At 35.9% G+C, this 16,314-nt stretch overlaps 1 protein-coding gene across 1 annotated transcript in view; it reads right to left on the reverse strand.

Moving 5' to 3' along the window:
- The window catches only part of kcnh5a (potassium voltage-gated channel, subfamily H (eag-related), member 5a), a 97,917-nt gene that overhangs the window by 49,686 nt on the left and 31,917 nt on the right, over positions 1 to 16,314 (reverse strand). Inside the window, exons 7-8 of the mRNA XM_082146781.1 lie at positions 13,553 to 13,645; positions 9,081 to 9,510 (exon numbers count right to left, since the gene is read on the reverse strand). Coding sequence (XP_082002907.1) covers positions 9,081 to 9,510; positions 13,553 to 13,645 — 523 coding nt within the window. The remainder of the gene's footprint in view (positions 1 to 9,080; positions 9,511 to 13,552; positions 13,646 to 16,314) is intronic.

Here is a 16,314-nt window from a genome sequence, read left to right on the forward strand (position 1 = left end):
CGTCAAAAGCAAACAGATTATAATCAATAACGTGGTCTACACTGGATAAAGTATATAGATTCGCATTCAGTTTCTGTCGTACTCCACGCGTTGATCCTGTCGACAACAGGACAAATGGAAGAGTGAAAGAATGTTCTCTTTGAAACGGCCTGTTTAAATAGATCATTAAATAGATCTCTATACAGACCTGGATGTGGTCTGTATAGAGCTCTGTACAGAAGACCTGGACAGGAACAAGTGGATGGTTTATTTTTAATGCCGTTCTGAGTCGCGTCAGAGGATTAGATGTTTGTGCAGAGCATTTGACTATAGACTGTAAACAAAGCACAGTCAAGTCAAGTCACTTTTATTAGCGCTTTATACAATAGAGATTGTTTTAAAGCAGCTTTACAGGGATAAACAGGAACATTATAATTTAATAATGCAAAAAGAGATAAATTCTGCTGTAAAGCAGTGTTATTGTTCAGCTGAGGTCAGTTGAGTGTTGATTCAGTTCCGTTCAATAATTGTGTAAAGTTATGGAATGAGTTCAATTCAGCTATAAGTAGCTCTGAAGAAAACAGTGATGTCATCGTCCAGCTCAGTTCAGTTCTCATCCAATAGTCTCAGCACAGTCAAATCAATAATGTTGCAGAATATTAAGTGTCCCCAACTAAGCAAGCCAAAAGGCGACAGTGGCAAGGAATCCAAACTCCATCTGTGACAGAAATGGAGAAAAAAGCCTTGGGCGAAATCAAGTTCAGTGGGGGGACCAGTCCTCCTCTGGCCAAATGAAACAACATGGTGTGGTTATGATTACAGGCTGCATCACAAATCAGGTTGTAGATTGATATCAGTGTAATGGAGAGTTTGCAAAGTAACTTTTTTTGAAAGAGGAATCAGCCAACTCTATTAGACCTGACAGCAGCTGCAAGGCAAAACGTAGGTAAACAATTTCATAATGTTCTGTCTGTAAATGATGGTTCTATATGGATAATGTTTTCAAAACACTAACTCACGTGCAATAATGTGAGTAATCATAAGAGTGGCCGTTTTACTGACAAGCCTTAAGGATCCGAGGGTTAGAATGTGGGTTGAAAATAAACACATTTTCTGCGGATATTTTTATTTGTGTTTTGTGCAAAAACTTTATTAACATTATAAGTGAAGTAACATTTTAAAATAAATAAATCCATGTCAAAACCCCTTTAAAATGTTTAAGTGCTTCGCAGCACTACTACTACCAGAAGAACATGGTTTCATGGGAAATGCAAAGGGAGAGATGGTAAAAACAGCATATGGTCAGTCAGCGCTCAGCCACAGTCAGTAATTACTCAGAGACAGCAGATCAATAACTTCACAAACACAGGAATGGATCACTGTATTGCACTGAATGAACAAGCTAACACATCCCCTTTGATTTGTGAATACTGCTGCTTATTGACATGAAGCAATGAAGCAAAAGACATCCAACACAATACTATGCAACTGGTGAGTGGAAATGACTTTCCCAGTGGGGTGTTTCGGACATCTTGTCATATGTAACACATTTAAACTGTCTAACATGCTGAACATTTTTAAGTCTCCTTGAAATTATAGCTGTTAAAATAATGGTGATCTTACAAATCTAACTGTGCTTATTTCCTTTATTATTTATCATTGCCCTTGTAAAAAAAAATTATAAAAGTACACTTTAACATACTTATTAAAAAGAGTACTTATTACAGAATTATTAAAAATATATATACTTAAGAGGGAACTGAATGTAATGTTTTCAGACACTTAATTGCATGTTAATTACAATTAAATGAAAATGTATTATAGTTAGAATTTATATTAAATGCAATTAGCTGAACTTTAGAGTGTTTTAGTATACTTTATACTGAAGGACATCTTTCTATGCAATTTCATAATGTCTTTGAAATATGGTCAAAGTGTTTTGCCGAATGTACTAGCATTTAATGTAAACTAAAATATAAAAGGTTAAATTTTATTTTAAGGTGTACTACAGTGTAATTAATACATTTACGCATTGAGTAATATCAATTACTTACTATATGAATAGGGTTTGTTTAGGGTTAGTTGCTTGTACGTATATGCAAGTACATGTAACATAAGTAAGGAGACTGTGAAATAAAGTGTTACCTATCTCATTAAAATATTTGTAATGACAAAGTTGAAATTTATCACATTTAAAATATAGCCTATTAACTTCAATATTGAATAACACACCACAGTTAATATTATAAGATACTTTATATCTGCTTTAGGATGTCAGTCAACACATCAAAAATAAGTGTACTTCAAAGCATGACAAATTATTATTAAAACATATTGATTTAAAATGTACTCTAAAGTAAAACTTTCAATTTGACAGTATTACAAAGTGCACTTTTTAATGTTTCATTGCAGTGTAGTTTACGTGTGTTAAGAAACTTCAAAGAAATTACATTAATATATTATCTGCAAGTAGTTTTTTTTTTAAATATACTTTAAAAATTTGACGTACACTACAAGTGCAAATTCAATACAATTAGGTGCACTCCTTTTTCACAAGGATTCTCAACATCCCTTTATGAAAAATCATTACATTACAAGATTACAAGCTACTGCACAGAGAGCCTCAAGCTTCTGAACAAGGCAACAAGCAAAGTAACATAAACTATCTTCTCATATGCATGCTCATATTTGCTGTGGGGTTGTTAACAGATGCCCCTGTTGTTTGTTGACATGCTGAGAGTGAACAGACACTTGCTGACTTTAACGTCACTTTATGAGATGTGATTCCATTAGACATAGATCTGTTTCCTCTGATATTGTCTGCTTCACTGAAGGCAAATGTATCCCCTGTGCTGACTGTAACAGTCCCCTACAACAGTTGATGCTCAAAGATAGCTAAAAAATGAGCCACTGAGGGTCATTACGGGTACTGTAGAGGTCTATGAGATGGAGAAACTATCATATTGGTGTACCAGGAACACATAAACCTTTGGAAAGCCCCTGGGTGAGACCATTACTGCTGACTGAACTGTACTGCAGTAGCACTCTGGTCACTGCCAAAGGTATCGGTAGATTCAGGACCTATAAGACAGTGGTCACATGACAGTGTGGCTCCAAGGAGTCCTGATACACAGAGCATCAATTTCCTTAGTCAGCACACACCATAACTCTTACACCGACAGTATTAAAATGTTGTGCTGCTTGGATTCTTCTGAACTACAGTCACACATGTGTCTTACACCCTAAGGTAACATGCTTTGAGTGCGTGAGGTAAAGAGAGGGAGGTGTGGACCGGGCAATTTGTTATGTAATGTATGTTTTATTAATCAGTTCAGACAGGTCTTAAAGAAATAGCTCACGCAAAAAAATTTAATCCTAGTTTTCTCGCCCTCATGTGATTCCAAACCCATTTGATGCTACTTTGTTTTCCAGTTGAACACAAATGGAGAATGATTAAAAAAAACATAAAAACATACAACAATAGTTTCTAGTGAGCAAAAATGACTTGAGACCTGGATCACTGAATAAATCATTCTTTTGAGCTGCTTCTTTTCAAATAACTGATTGATCTCATTAAAAATTCTTCTTTAGCATTGTTGTATGTTAACATAAACTATTAAAAATCATTTTTGTTTTAATGCTGAAATAAAATAAAATATAAATATGAGATGTAAAAAAATGTAAGATAAATTTAGAAATAACTGAAATGAAATCAGCCAAACTCTTTCCCCGCCAGCGTTTTCTTTTCTTTTTTTAAAGTTGTCATTTTTGTCAATATTTGTTGTCAATATTTTGTTGTATAAATATCTAAACATGCAATATATCAAAATGTTGGTAATCGCGTTATTTTACATATTATTAGGGGTGGCACGGTACATGAAAAAACATCCGAACCGTTCGGTTCGTTTGTCTCGGTTCGGAGCGTGTGTGCGTCGCACGGTTCGACACATGCGCAATGTAGCCTCGTGCCCGTGCTAATACAATGCTAAATCATAAATCAGATGTAGAATAACATTACGATGTCCAGCAATCGATTTAAATAGTACACTCGGTTTACTTAGACCTTTAATGAGATCTACTCCACTATATGTTGTTTTTTCACGTGAATAAATACATAGATCGACTGTTTCACGTATGTACTTTAATGGTCCAGTGGCAGAACTTTTGCCAAGCGTGTCATAGGTTCTGAGTTCTAATCCGCACTCGTATATATATTTTAGCTTTTTCATCAAAACCGATTATGTTTATCAGTGGTTGTATATCAAGCAGGGACAGATTTGTGTGAATTTTGTTTTGTGATTTCACCGGAACGAATAGAGAGTATCCTCAACGGATTGAAGCGCGCGTCCGAGTGAAGACTGTGCGGCGTGTGCGCGAGCCAAAAGAGAACACTGTATCAGCGCCACTGATCGCAGCGGCAACGAGCACTTTGATCACTTGATTAAAAAAAACACATTTCAGCGCTATATTGCTTTTTATTTAACAAACGAACGAAACGAATACTTTGCTAGTTAACTGGAGATGTTTTATTTAATTGTATTGGTACACCTGTGCCGCGAGATGTTTCAAAAGTGGTGGGGACAATATCGACCCTGGCAAAAAGTGGTGGGGACATGTCCCACCCGCAAATTACACCTATGATGACGAGACACGAGGAGAAATTGACAAAGAACTGTCCCCACGTAGCTCTCACTACAGATGGATGGACCTCCAGGGCCACTGAAAGTTTCCTCACGGTGACCGCGCGCTCACTATATTACTTCGGAATGGGAAATGAGAAGCTGCGTTTTGCAAACACGCCCCATTTATGAAATAAATTAATAATTAGATAATTAAGCTATATATCATATGCTGAAGTACATGTTTGGAGTGTTAAAGATTAAAAGAAAAAATAACAACAAGAACCGTACAGAACCGAAAACCGTGACCCTAAAACCGTGATACGAACCGAACCGTGGGTTTTGTGAACCGTGCCACCCCTACATATTATTATTGTTTCTGCTTCTTCATCGCCTGTGTTTTGATCAGGAGCTCATTTAAGCTCATTTAAAATATGAATAAATACTATAACAGTATAAATCATATTAAAATAATCATTCTGCAACAGAATCAAAATTTCTGATTGATTTATTCACAAGTCAGAGTTCTAATAACTGACAACCATTTTCGAGATAACAGCTCACTGGAAGTGAACATATGCAGTGAATATAATCACTTAGGGTGTATTCACACCAGGAAAGTCCGATAGTTCACTTGCTTTGGTCCGGACCAAATAAAATGTTTGTTTTTTTGGTTTGGTACGGTTCGCTTTCACACTGCTCTTTTTGCAAGTGAACCAAAATTTGTAAACAAAACCACACGTGTGCTAAGGTCGTCCAATCATTGGACAAGGATTTTCAAGTAGGGAAATCAGGAAGTGCAAAAAAAAATTGAGCCAATGTTAACAGACTATTGCAACAAGAAATGCACTTAGGCCAATTGAAAAATGTAGATGTGACCAGTCACTAGAAAATTTTGACTTAGAGAGGTTAGAATTTTTTTACAGTGTACCGAGACCACCTCTTCAGCTGGGTCTTGGTTCGATTGTTTGGTCCGCACCCGAGTGCGATTGCTGTATTCACACCTGCCCAAAAGGTCCGCACCAAGGGTGGAAACGAACTAGAGTTCGATTCAATCGAACCAAACAAGGCAGTTGTGAATACACCCTTACATTTTGTGTTCCATAGAGTAAATGTCATATGGGTTTGGAACAACATGAGTAATGAGGGATGAACTGTCCCTTTAAGGGCAGCAATTAGCAGTCCTAATTGCTCTCTCTCAGTCAAGATACATACAACCTTAGCAAGCCTAGAAGCCCAGGATTTACATTTTTAAAAAGAAGAACAAAGAAGATTTATGCAACAAAGGAGAAGAACAAGAGTCTAAACTGTAGCTCTATGTTTCACTTAAATAAAAAGGGCCAGATCAGCACAGCTGGCTTTGCCATGGTGATTAGTCTAATGGTAATTCCACAGATCTAATATAAATCCAGTCCCATTCATACCGTGCATTAAACATTTATTCTACAAGACCACAGAAAAAGTACATCCACAAGTCCGTGATTAGCACAAATATGACTCTGCGAACAGGCAATTAAACTCCGTTTGTGTAAATCTGCTGGTCTTTATGAATTCATATGGTTCATTAATGCAAAATGTCTGCTTCATCATAATTTAGTATAGGATTTGGCTAATGTAGTACAACAGAATACCACGCAATGCACCATATTGTAGCACTGTGAGATAAATCCACAAACAACACAGTACTTTCTCCCCATCTGCTGTCATTTGTGTTCGCAGAGAGAAGTATGACAAGAAACTCAGACGGTGCAGAACAACCAAGCAATAAACCAACAGCAAGCACTGCACTACTACACATCAGGAAATGATTAGCACTGCGGCCCACTACCGCTAAATCTGATCTGAAGCCAGCTGTGCTTTATAAGTCTGCCAAATTAAACTACCTTTAGTCAGCTTTCTAATTAAAACTTTAAAGCTGAAGCATGTAATTTCTGCGCTACTAGTGACACTCACTGCACGTCTAAAAATGAAATCTCACACCACATACTGAGCCACAAGTGTCATACTATTAAAATAAACAGCAATCACTGCTCATATATATTTTGTAGGGGTGTAACAATATATCGCAATACAAAAATGCATCAATGTGTATCGTTATAGTGACAATATATTATGTATAGTTCACCCAAAATGAACATTTCTTTGTGAGAAAAAATTCAGGTTTACAGAGTTTTAGTGTCAGTACTGCATTAAACTACTATTTATAATGTTGAATATAATGTATAATAATGCATTGCCAATGGGGGGAATATTTGTGGGTCCTGATAATGCCAAATGTCTTATGTTACCAGTAAAAAAGTGGCCTACATTATTTTAAATATATGTAGCCAGTGACAGAGTGCAAACATATTCGTCTAAAATAATTCTGTATTTTCAGCTTCAGAATCATATTTTTATTCTGGTGTCACATGCATTGGGTTATCAGCACCAAGTCCAAGCCAATTTATTTCCACACCCAATGTAATACCAAATTTAGCATTTTAATCAACTGTACATTTTTTGTTAACCTTTTACTATGTGTCTTGGAGTATCACAATAATATTATATCGTGAGTTCAATTTGTGATATGTATCGAATCGTGAAATAAGGGTATCATTACACCCCTAATATTTTTATATTTTTTAAAGAAATAAATCCAAAGAACTGTAAATTTTTTAAATAAATAAAAAGTTTGGATTATCTTTGTGTTTGTGTGTTCATGGAATAAAGACTGCTTGCTAAAAGATCCTGACTATAGCATCCCAGCGATCCTACATAGGTCAAGCAGTTTGGATGAATAAATAAATAAATAAACAGGCTCCAGCATCCCAGCGACCCTACAAGCGGAATTGTTGGGTCCGCTTGTTTTTAGTTTTTTTTATGTCAATTAATTTTTTTGAATTCTATTTATCTTGTAAGGATGTTTAGATATTTTAGAATTTTATATATTTATAACATATTTGATATATATATATATATATATATATATATTTCTTGCTTTCTTTTTTTTGCAGGGATGTTTTGAAAAAGGCTGACTCAGTTGTCTCTGCATCTTAAACTGGTATAGAAGGTAGTATATTAGCGTCAAAAAAATTACACACTTCACCTTGAACAGTAATCTAACTGCCATTTAATTTGTCAGAAGTATTGCACAATATGTCTCTTCCTAAATGATGTATTAAGCAGCGCCATTATTCCCCATTGACTCACTCCTGGCTGCCTACCACTCGCCATCTCAGCAAAAAGCTACTAGTCACAGCTTAGTTTACTGTATCTCATGCTATCTGTTAGACCTGTGGATCTCTAATGGATTTCTGATGGACCTGCTCTCTGTAACTCAAAAGCTGACATGCACTGCTACAGTACTTAGGATCCTTGGAGAACTCTGAAGATAACAGAAAGTGATTAGGTGACGAAGAGCAAAGTGAGGCGTTACAGTCTGAGGAGGTTTAAAGCCTGCACAATCTTATTAATTTTTTATCAAATGTAGCAGCTTAGAGAGAGAAATTTCAGGAAATGTTTTCAAAGATGCATCGCAGGTCATATTAGGACATGATGCAAATGTTTTTCTAAACAGAAATCCTGCAAGGGCAGAAAATTGTTTTATATCAAATTATATGATGATATATGATACCTATCAATATGTCTGCAATGCTTTTAAATTCCACTTAAAGTTTGCTGACATGCGCTGATTGGTGAGAATATAATAGGCACTCCGCTGATGCTAATTGAAGCATATTCCCAACTGAGAAGATTAGCTTAAACCATACAGGATGCACTGATATTAAAATTCTAGCCAATATTTCATAATTGGTCAGTATCAAATTCTACACTATTTTTGTCTAAATAAATACAAAATAAAACATTAAAAACTAAAATCTGTTATTTTAAATGCTATAGGTTAATTTAGGTGTATTTTAAGTTTATTTTATCCCAATGTACAGTATGAAAAATGGATATTCCTTTGTTAAAGCTGCAGTCCGTAACTTTTGGCGCTCTAGCGGTTAATAAACAGAACTGCATGAGTCTTGCGGAAGAACATTGTAGCAGGAGCTACTTCTCTCTGTTTATGTCTATGACAAGTCACACACGTATTGGGCTACTCCGCAGTGGTACGACCCGACCGGTCTTAAATAGTCAGAATATAAACACGTATTATAGGAGTACCGTAGTTATTCAGGATAATACAAAAACACGGTTTGTAAAATGGATTCATGATGTACTCGCTCATTATATACATTTTGTCAATTCTAAACACAAAAAAGTTAAGACTGCAGCTTTAAGGTTTTTAAACATTAAATTTAAGTGTGTGTTAGAAGATGGCAAAGGCAATCAAAAATGACCATGTCCAATTAAATATACAATATTGAGCATTACCCAAAACATCTCTAATATTGGCCAATAACCGGTACGACACCAAGATATTGCGCATTCCTAATGTCCGTGCATTAACCAACTTTCTGATGAAGCATGAAAGCAAGGAAACCATTTAGTGATACTTACAGCCCACCATCATCATGGCCACAGAGAAGATCTTCTCCCCGTCTGTAGTTGGTGCAATGTTCCCAAAGCCAATGGTGGTGAGACTTGTCATGGTGAAATAGAGAGATGATATGTAGAGCGTGTGCTTACTGGGACCACCCTCCCACTGGCCAGAACCGCTGGCATTGTAGCGGTATGGCATGCCAATGCTGTTAGCTAACTGATAAAGCCAGCTGTCCGTCTTGATGCTGTTGGTTGCCTCATCGATGACCTCGTAATCTCCAATGCTGTACCAGATGCAGGCCAGCCAATGTGCCACCAGGCCAAAGACACACACCAGTAAAACTAATACAGCAGCACCGTATTCCAGATAGTGGTCCAGTTTGCGTGCCACTCGACCCAGGCGGAGTAAACGCACCACTTTCAATGAGCTGAACAGGCTGCTGAGACCCTGGCAAAGAAAAGAGAGATGGTAAGAACATGTTAAAACTAGATGACCTACAGACAAAAGAAAAAATAACACCCAAGTAAGACTAAGAAGATCTGCCATGAATACATGCAAGTGTGCACACCTTAATCATAATTTTCAAAAGGTAATTTTTTTCCCCCACAAAATATAAACTATTAATTCATGAATATTATGTATTATGTATTTCGGTGGGTATACATGGAATTTATTTCATGAAATGACAGGGTCTGCAGGTTCTCTCTATAATTTTCTGTTTTCTGTTTTCCCCGCATGTTACTACACACTGGTCGCATCAAATGATTAATTATGATATCAGGATTGTTGTAACTCCCTTATTTTTTACTTAATGCCTCTAAAAATTATTCAAATAAATTTTAATTTAGAAATTAATTATGCTATTTTTAGAAGAGTTGTATTCAAGTCATTGTATGTAGCAAAATACATTTAGGTATTTTTAAATAAATTAATAGATCCAGAAGAAAAAAAAGAAAGAAAAAAAGAGCATTATGAACTCTTCACATTTTACTTATATGCAGCACATTTTTGCATAGGTTTGGAAGATTACATACCTATATGTGTGCAACATAAACATAACAGACTGAAAAGAAAACAATCTGAGTTTAAAAAAACAAACCTAAATGTAACGATGTATGTATGTAGGCACATACTGTATAAATAGGCTTATATTCATAAGGTACACTTGAAAGGCTTAATTAATACAGATCATGACTTTAAAAAGCCAGGTGTCGATTTCAAGGTAAGATCTTCCATGTTCACTTGAACATGAATAATTCCATGTTGACGGGTGTCATATAGCTCCAGAGACCTGCTCGTTCAGCCTATAGCCACTTTGATCAGACACCTTTCATGTCAGAGGAGCAGGAGACAATGGATAGCTAGGTTCCTTGACTGATCCTACAACTCCACAGGGCACATCCAAAGAGAACCTTAGATCTCATGAGTGAACAAAGTTGTTATATTGATCAGGCAAATTCTTTTAAGCGTATGAAAGATAACAGCTAATAGTTTGGATGTATGTTGTCTAGTCTGTGTCATTAAAGGGTGAAATAAATATAGTCTTTTTGGCTCTGAAAGCAAAATAAAGAGGATGCTTTCACTCAGCTATGCCCACACTTGCACTGTATTCCTTTGAACAAAAGCTTAAACATTGCTTGTCAACTTCAGGCCAATGCAGATTATAGGTCTTTAAAGGGAAAAAAAGGCCACTTTGATTAACATATATTTTTCTTAACGTACACAAATACAGCATTAACTCATAGGTAGGCCTACGTAAAATATGCAGACATTTTCTGCAAGGAATGTGGGGGAAGATCTAGACTAAATATGGGGTTAAATGAAAGTGCTACAATTCTAAAGGGCCACTAAGAAAGGGTCACAGTGACAGAGGTTTAATCACCGGAGTTTGTTTGCTAGTAGGCGTTTCTATACAAATGCAATATTAAAGTGTATCAGGAATCAGATCACATGATACAACTGCTTGCACTCTCTTACTGGTTGTAGGTTTTGCTTAGATTACTTAGCATCACCAGTGGTCGCAGTCACTCCCAGTGAAAATGAAAGACTTGTTCCAGTGAAGCTGAAAATTAGGGTCACACCAATATTACAATTCTAGTCAATGCGATAGTTTTGATAATTGTTTATATTATATCATTAAGCCATAATTATATTTATTTCAATCATAACAACTCTCAAAATAGTTTTAGCATGTTAATGAATATGGAAATGTTAATGTATGTGGCCTTGGTGGACTAGATCTGCTAGTATTGACATGCTACCAAGGTTGACACGTTACCAAAATTTCAGTAGTCGGTACCAATACCAGTTAATATTTGCAGTTCTCTGTACCAATTTCGGTAACCGATAATTTTCGGTAATTTTTTTTTCTTTTTTTTTCTAATTTTGTCCTGTCCACTGGTTATCACTGTCAATCATGGCAGTTTCCGACTCAATCGTGCATTAAAATACAGTTTTCAATCCAGAAACTGTGCAGTGTACTTAGTGGCATAAAAAACTAAACTTGTATTCAGATTGTGAAAGGGTAATAAACAGAAAGCAAGAGCATAGCCATCCCTTTATAATTACTAAGGCTGTCAATCCCTAAATCACAAGGTCACTGAATTTTGTACTTTCGCGAAAACACCCGTTATAATAAAAAAGCTGTCTTAATTGTACAATGAATTTCTTATTTACATCGTATTTACACAGGATTCCCGCACACGCAGCTCAAGTTGGACAAACTTGCGCTCACGCGCTCAACAGATATGATTGTGATTGGCTACAATGCTCAAACTTATAAAAACACGGTGTAAATAGAAACCTTTGACACTCAGAGAGCGCTCAAACAAACGAGAACGAGAGCATTTGAAAGCAGCGTCTATCAGCGTGTACCAAATATACCTGGCACTCAGTACTACCGTTACTGAAGAAATGTTGTTAGTGTTAACCTTTTTTTTTCTAGTACCGACTGGTACCAGTACTACTGGTACGGTAGATTCACAGACACGCTGCTGTGAGCATGTGAGATATGCTGTTGCTGCATAAATAAACTTGCAGCTCTAGGCATGTGGAGCCGGGGGGAGATGGAGGGTTTTAGAGGAACTCTGATATGTTGAACAAGCAATCTCATTGGTTGCAAGATCAGCAGAGGCCAATCAGCTTATGTCATGTGGTAATGATGTGATTGCTTACTGACTGCATGTAAAGTGCCTGCGCACTCTAGAATTCATGGCTTAACTAGATATTTATATCATGGCCAATAACCAATAAATCTCCGACATTAAACATCCGTACTATAATGCATTAAAAAATAAAATAAGAAAACACCTAAAAACTAAAGCAGACTTGAAATGCTACAACTGAATTTAGGCGTCACAACTTTATAATGTAGAAAATTAAAAATGGATACCCATTTTGAGATGTCCAGACAATTAAATATTCAATAACTTTATTAATAAGCATTAATAAATATGAATTAAATATTGAATAAACATGAGAGAGCAGAAGCACGTATAGAACTTTGTAATTGATCCTAAATGTTTCAGTCAAATGTATTCTATCTTCCAGAGGAAAAAAATGGAACAATACGTTCTCTGCAGACACTTGATGGAATTCACTTTTTAAGCTGGCAGAGTGAAAATGAGGGGGTGAGAAGTAAGTATACCTAATTGTTGCATCCTCAACAGCTTTGGACTGTCAGCCCAGAACTGTTTATAAATAGTGACCGTGATATGTACCTCACAGGTTTAATTAGCATTTCCTCCACTGAGGATTTCTGCTTTTTTGTTCCAGCCGTCACATAATCAAAAGGCTAATTTTCAAACATGCTTTATGTTCCTGAAAGGAGCAATTTTCCCTAGACACCGACACGGAGGAAGGAAGGTAAAAATAGATGTGTTCATTCTGCAATATTGCATGAAAACCTAAGGCTTTTATTACACTAGCAAAAAAAACTGATGCTAATTTTGCCAACACAGTCAACTCCCCAGGCAGAGCAGCTCCTAATGGATACTTTTCCAAGTAATTTATCATTTTGAGGGTCTATATCTAATTTGCAACTGTGCTTATGTAGCATTTAGTAAACCATAACGTTTTTTTTTTTGTCTTTGTCTTTAAGGCCAAACAGATGAATAGGGTGTGAACAGTAGAAGGTTATGTGTGCTCATAAATGTTCAGTTAGATGTGACGACCCCATAGATGTAACATGGGATAATGGAAGAGAAACATTAATGCCTATTGGAGAAACATGTTGTGTGTGGTTGTGTGTGTCAGGGCATGGAGAATGAAGCTTGCGCCATCTAATTTGAATTGACTTGCATCTAAAATCACTTTAGATAAACAAACACACTAAGGGGTGCAGCATTCAGAGCAACATTAGCATAAATTAGAGAGCCATTAGTGCATCTCTGCTCAACATTGAATAGGGGAGAGGTTACTGAACTGCAGTACAAATTAGAAAATGGTGCAGAAGGGCCATAAACAACACAAGAAAGGAGTGCGAACTTACAGGCAACACAGAGTCCTCCGCACGTGTGGCGTTGCGTGAAGAGTGGGCTGTAGCTGGCAAGTGGCCCACCGCAGAAGGGTCTACAATGGGATCCTAAGTCAGAAAGACAGAGGCAGACGTTTCGCATCACGCCAAACTACACTGGCGCATGCATATAATAAGCTCAGAGATGGACTTCAGTATTCAAGAGACCCATTTACAGATATTACATCTGGATAGCAGCACACTGAACGTGTCAAAGTAATTAGTATGTACAGAACAGCAGCTGTAAGCAAATCAAGATGCTAAAAAAACACAAGCGTTATGTAACAATAATTGATGTATACACCTTCTGAACAATGGATATTGTGAAATGATTAAAGGAATAGTTCACTTGAGAATTCTGTCATCACTCACTCACCTTCATATTTTTTCAAACTTATATGGCTTTATTTTGTGGAACAAATTAAAAGATATATATCAGAATGTGCATATTGCTCTTTTCCATACAACACAAACTATAAAAACTATACAGTGACCAAGTGACTGTCAAGCCCCAAAATGTGTATATACATAATGTTTTCTTATATGCCTCCAGACATAAGAACTATATATACAGTATATAAGAAAGGAGTGCGATTATACTCCTTATAAATCTATATCTGTTCTTGTGTCTTGAGGCATATAACAAAACATTGGAGAGCTACTTCATAAGTGTAAGAGCTTCTTAATTTCCTTTTATTTTCCACAAAAGAAAGAAAGTTTGGAACAAGATGAGGGCGAGCACATGGCAGAATTTTCATTTATAATATATCCCTATAATATGTGCAGAAAAAGAGCAAGTATTTTACAACACAAGTCAAGAGACCGGAATAGCCATAGACAGGGACATGTGGTCCACAGGGGACACAAAGACAGAACAGGCTCCAGCTCATAGGAAAACATCTGACAGCTGCACATCAATCCCCATGACGGACAGTCGCACTCTTGTCAACTGCCTGTGCCTTCAAATATTTATAACACACTTTGCAGCATTTTATTATGAGCAGATTTTTTTTAGATTTTTTTTTTTTTTATTATGAGCAGATTTTTTTTATTGTTAGTGACATCACAAGTTTTCTGTTTGCTAAAGTTTCAAAGGCATTTAAGAGCATTTAATAAACAGCAAATAATTTTTCAGTCAGTATTTTTGTAATTTAAAATCTAATAAACAAGATTCTTAAATAATATAATTTATATTTTCATTACTTATATGCATATAGTTTTCTTTTCCCATTAATAATTTGTTTTCCCAGGTTTAGCAAACTTTTCTGCTTAAAACAAAACAAAAACCTTTTTGCCAATGGGTAAGGCATTAAATTATTTCAACATGATTGTTATAATAAAAATAATAAAAATTTGAAATATATTTTTTATTAGATTACTGGTTATTGAAATACTAATTATTACTTTTAGTGTTGATAAAATTGCACTGCCGTCCTCAAAACCCTCTCTGGTTTTCAGGGCTCAGTGGGCATCTAACGTCTGCCAGCTCAACAAGTGTCCTGTTGAGATTGTGGTTTGTTTCAGGTTTGGGAGACAAAACAGAATTCATTGGGGGTCAGCTGAAAAAACTGGGTATGACATTTCAACAGCAGCTGTGTAAGAGACCATCAGCTTTCATATAAACAGTCTCTGCTGGTAAATGTATTCAGTATGCACAATATAAACACATTGGCATATGATGTTTTACTCAACATTTATTTTATTCTTAAATGCTTAAATTTATATAAAATGCTTTTGAGTTTGATCAATCAAATTTTATAAAACGGATAGTTCTGGTCCTTGATTCTGATTGGTTGAGAATCAACCATATTGCATGATTGAATGGTTCGAAGCCGTAGTAAATTTTTCAACAAACATAAACCTGTGACCGCATTACATTAGTACTGCGCAACTGCCGTTTGTGATTCTTTGTTGTTGCCGGTCTATTTGGAACTACATTGCTTGGCGGAGGAATAAATGTGTTATAACGTTATATTTTTTGTTGCTGGTGTTTATTTTATGAATAAAATAAATATTAAAATGAATATTTTTACAGAGTAACTGTTTTATAAAAACTCTGCTCCGCGTCGTGCCTAACAACGCCCCTTAGCTGTTCTAAATCACGGCTTCGCAGGACTTATTGCTTTATTCTGTTTCTCCTCTGTTCTCTATCCTTTTAATGATCTATCTTGATCTGTTTCCTTCTTTATTAAAACTTACTCTAAAGCTGTCAGCTGACAGAGATCATCTCCTCACACTATTAATAATAAAGGTTCTTAAATGGTTATTTACAGCATCACAGGTTCAAAGAAATTCCTTCTTATCAAGAAACCATTTTTTGCAGTATTGAGTTGCCATATTGCTCAATGAAATAAAATTTTATAAGTCTTTGATATTACATTACAAGTTTTTCACCTCAGCTTATTGGTTTCTGGGACGGGGGTTTAACGCTCAAATCATAACTTTTTAATAACTGGTGGCTGTTTTTTGACAAGATAATGACGTAAGGTGTAAGAATAGCATGGGCTCTGAAACTTGCAAACACAGTATGGAAATCTTAACTTTTCCACTCCAAAGATTACAACACGCAAGTGGCTGTAATTTTGTTTGATTTTAAGCTTAAGTGTATTTCTTTGGATTTCATTATATTCCTAAAATTATGGTAAACTAAAAAAATCCCAAAACCTATTGAACATAATACCCAAAACATTCCCGCTGTATAGTCCAATACCATCTCACTAAAAGTGTAATATGAGATG

This window comes from Leuciscus leuciscus, assembly GCF_965113295.1.
Source record: "Leuciscus leuciscus genome assembly, chromosome: 19".
In the NCBI taxonomy this organism is placed as follows: Eukaryota; Metazoa; Chordata; class Actinopteri; order Cypriniformes; family Leuciscidae; genus Leuciscus; species Leuciscus leuciscus.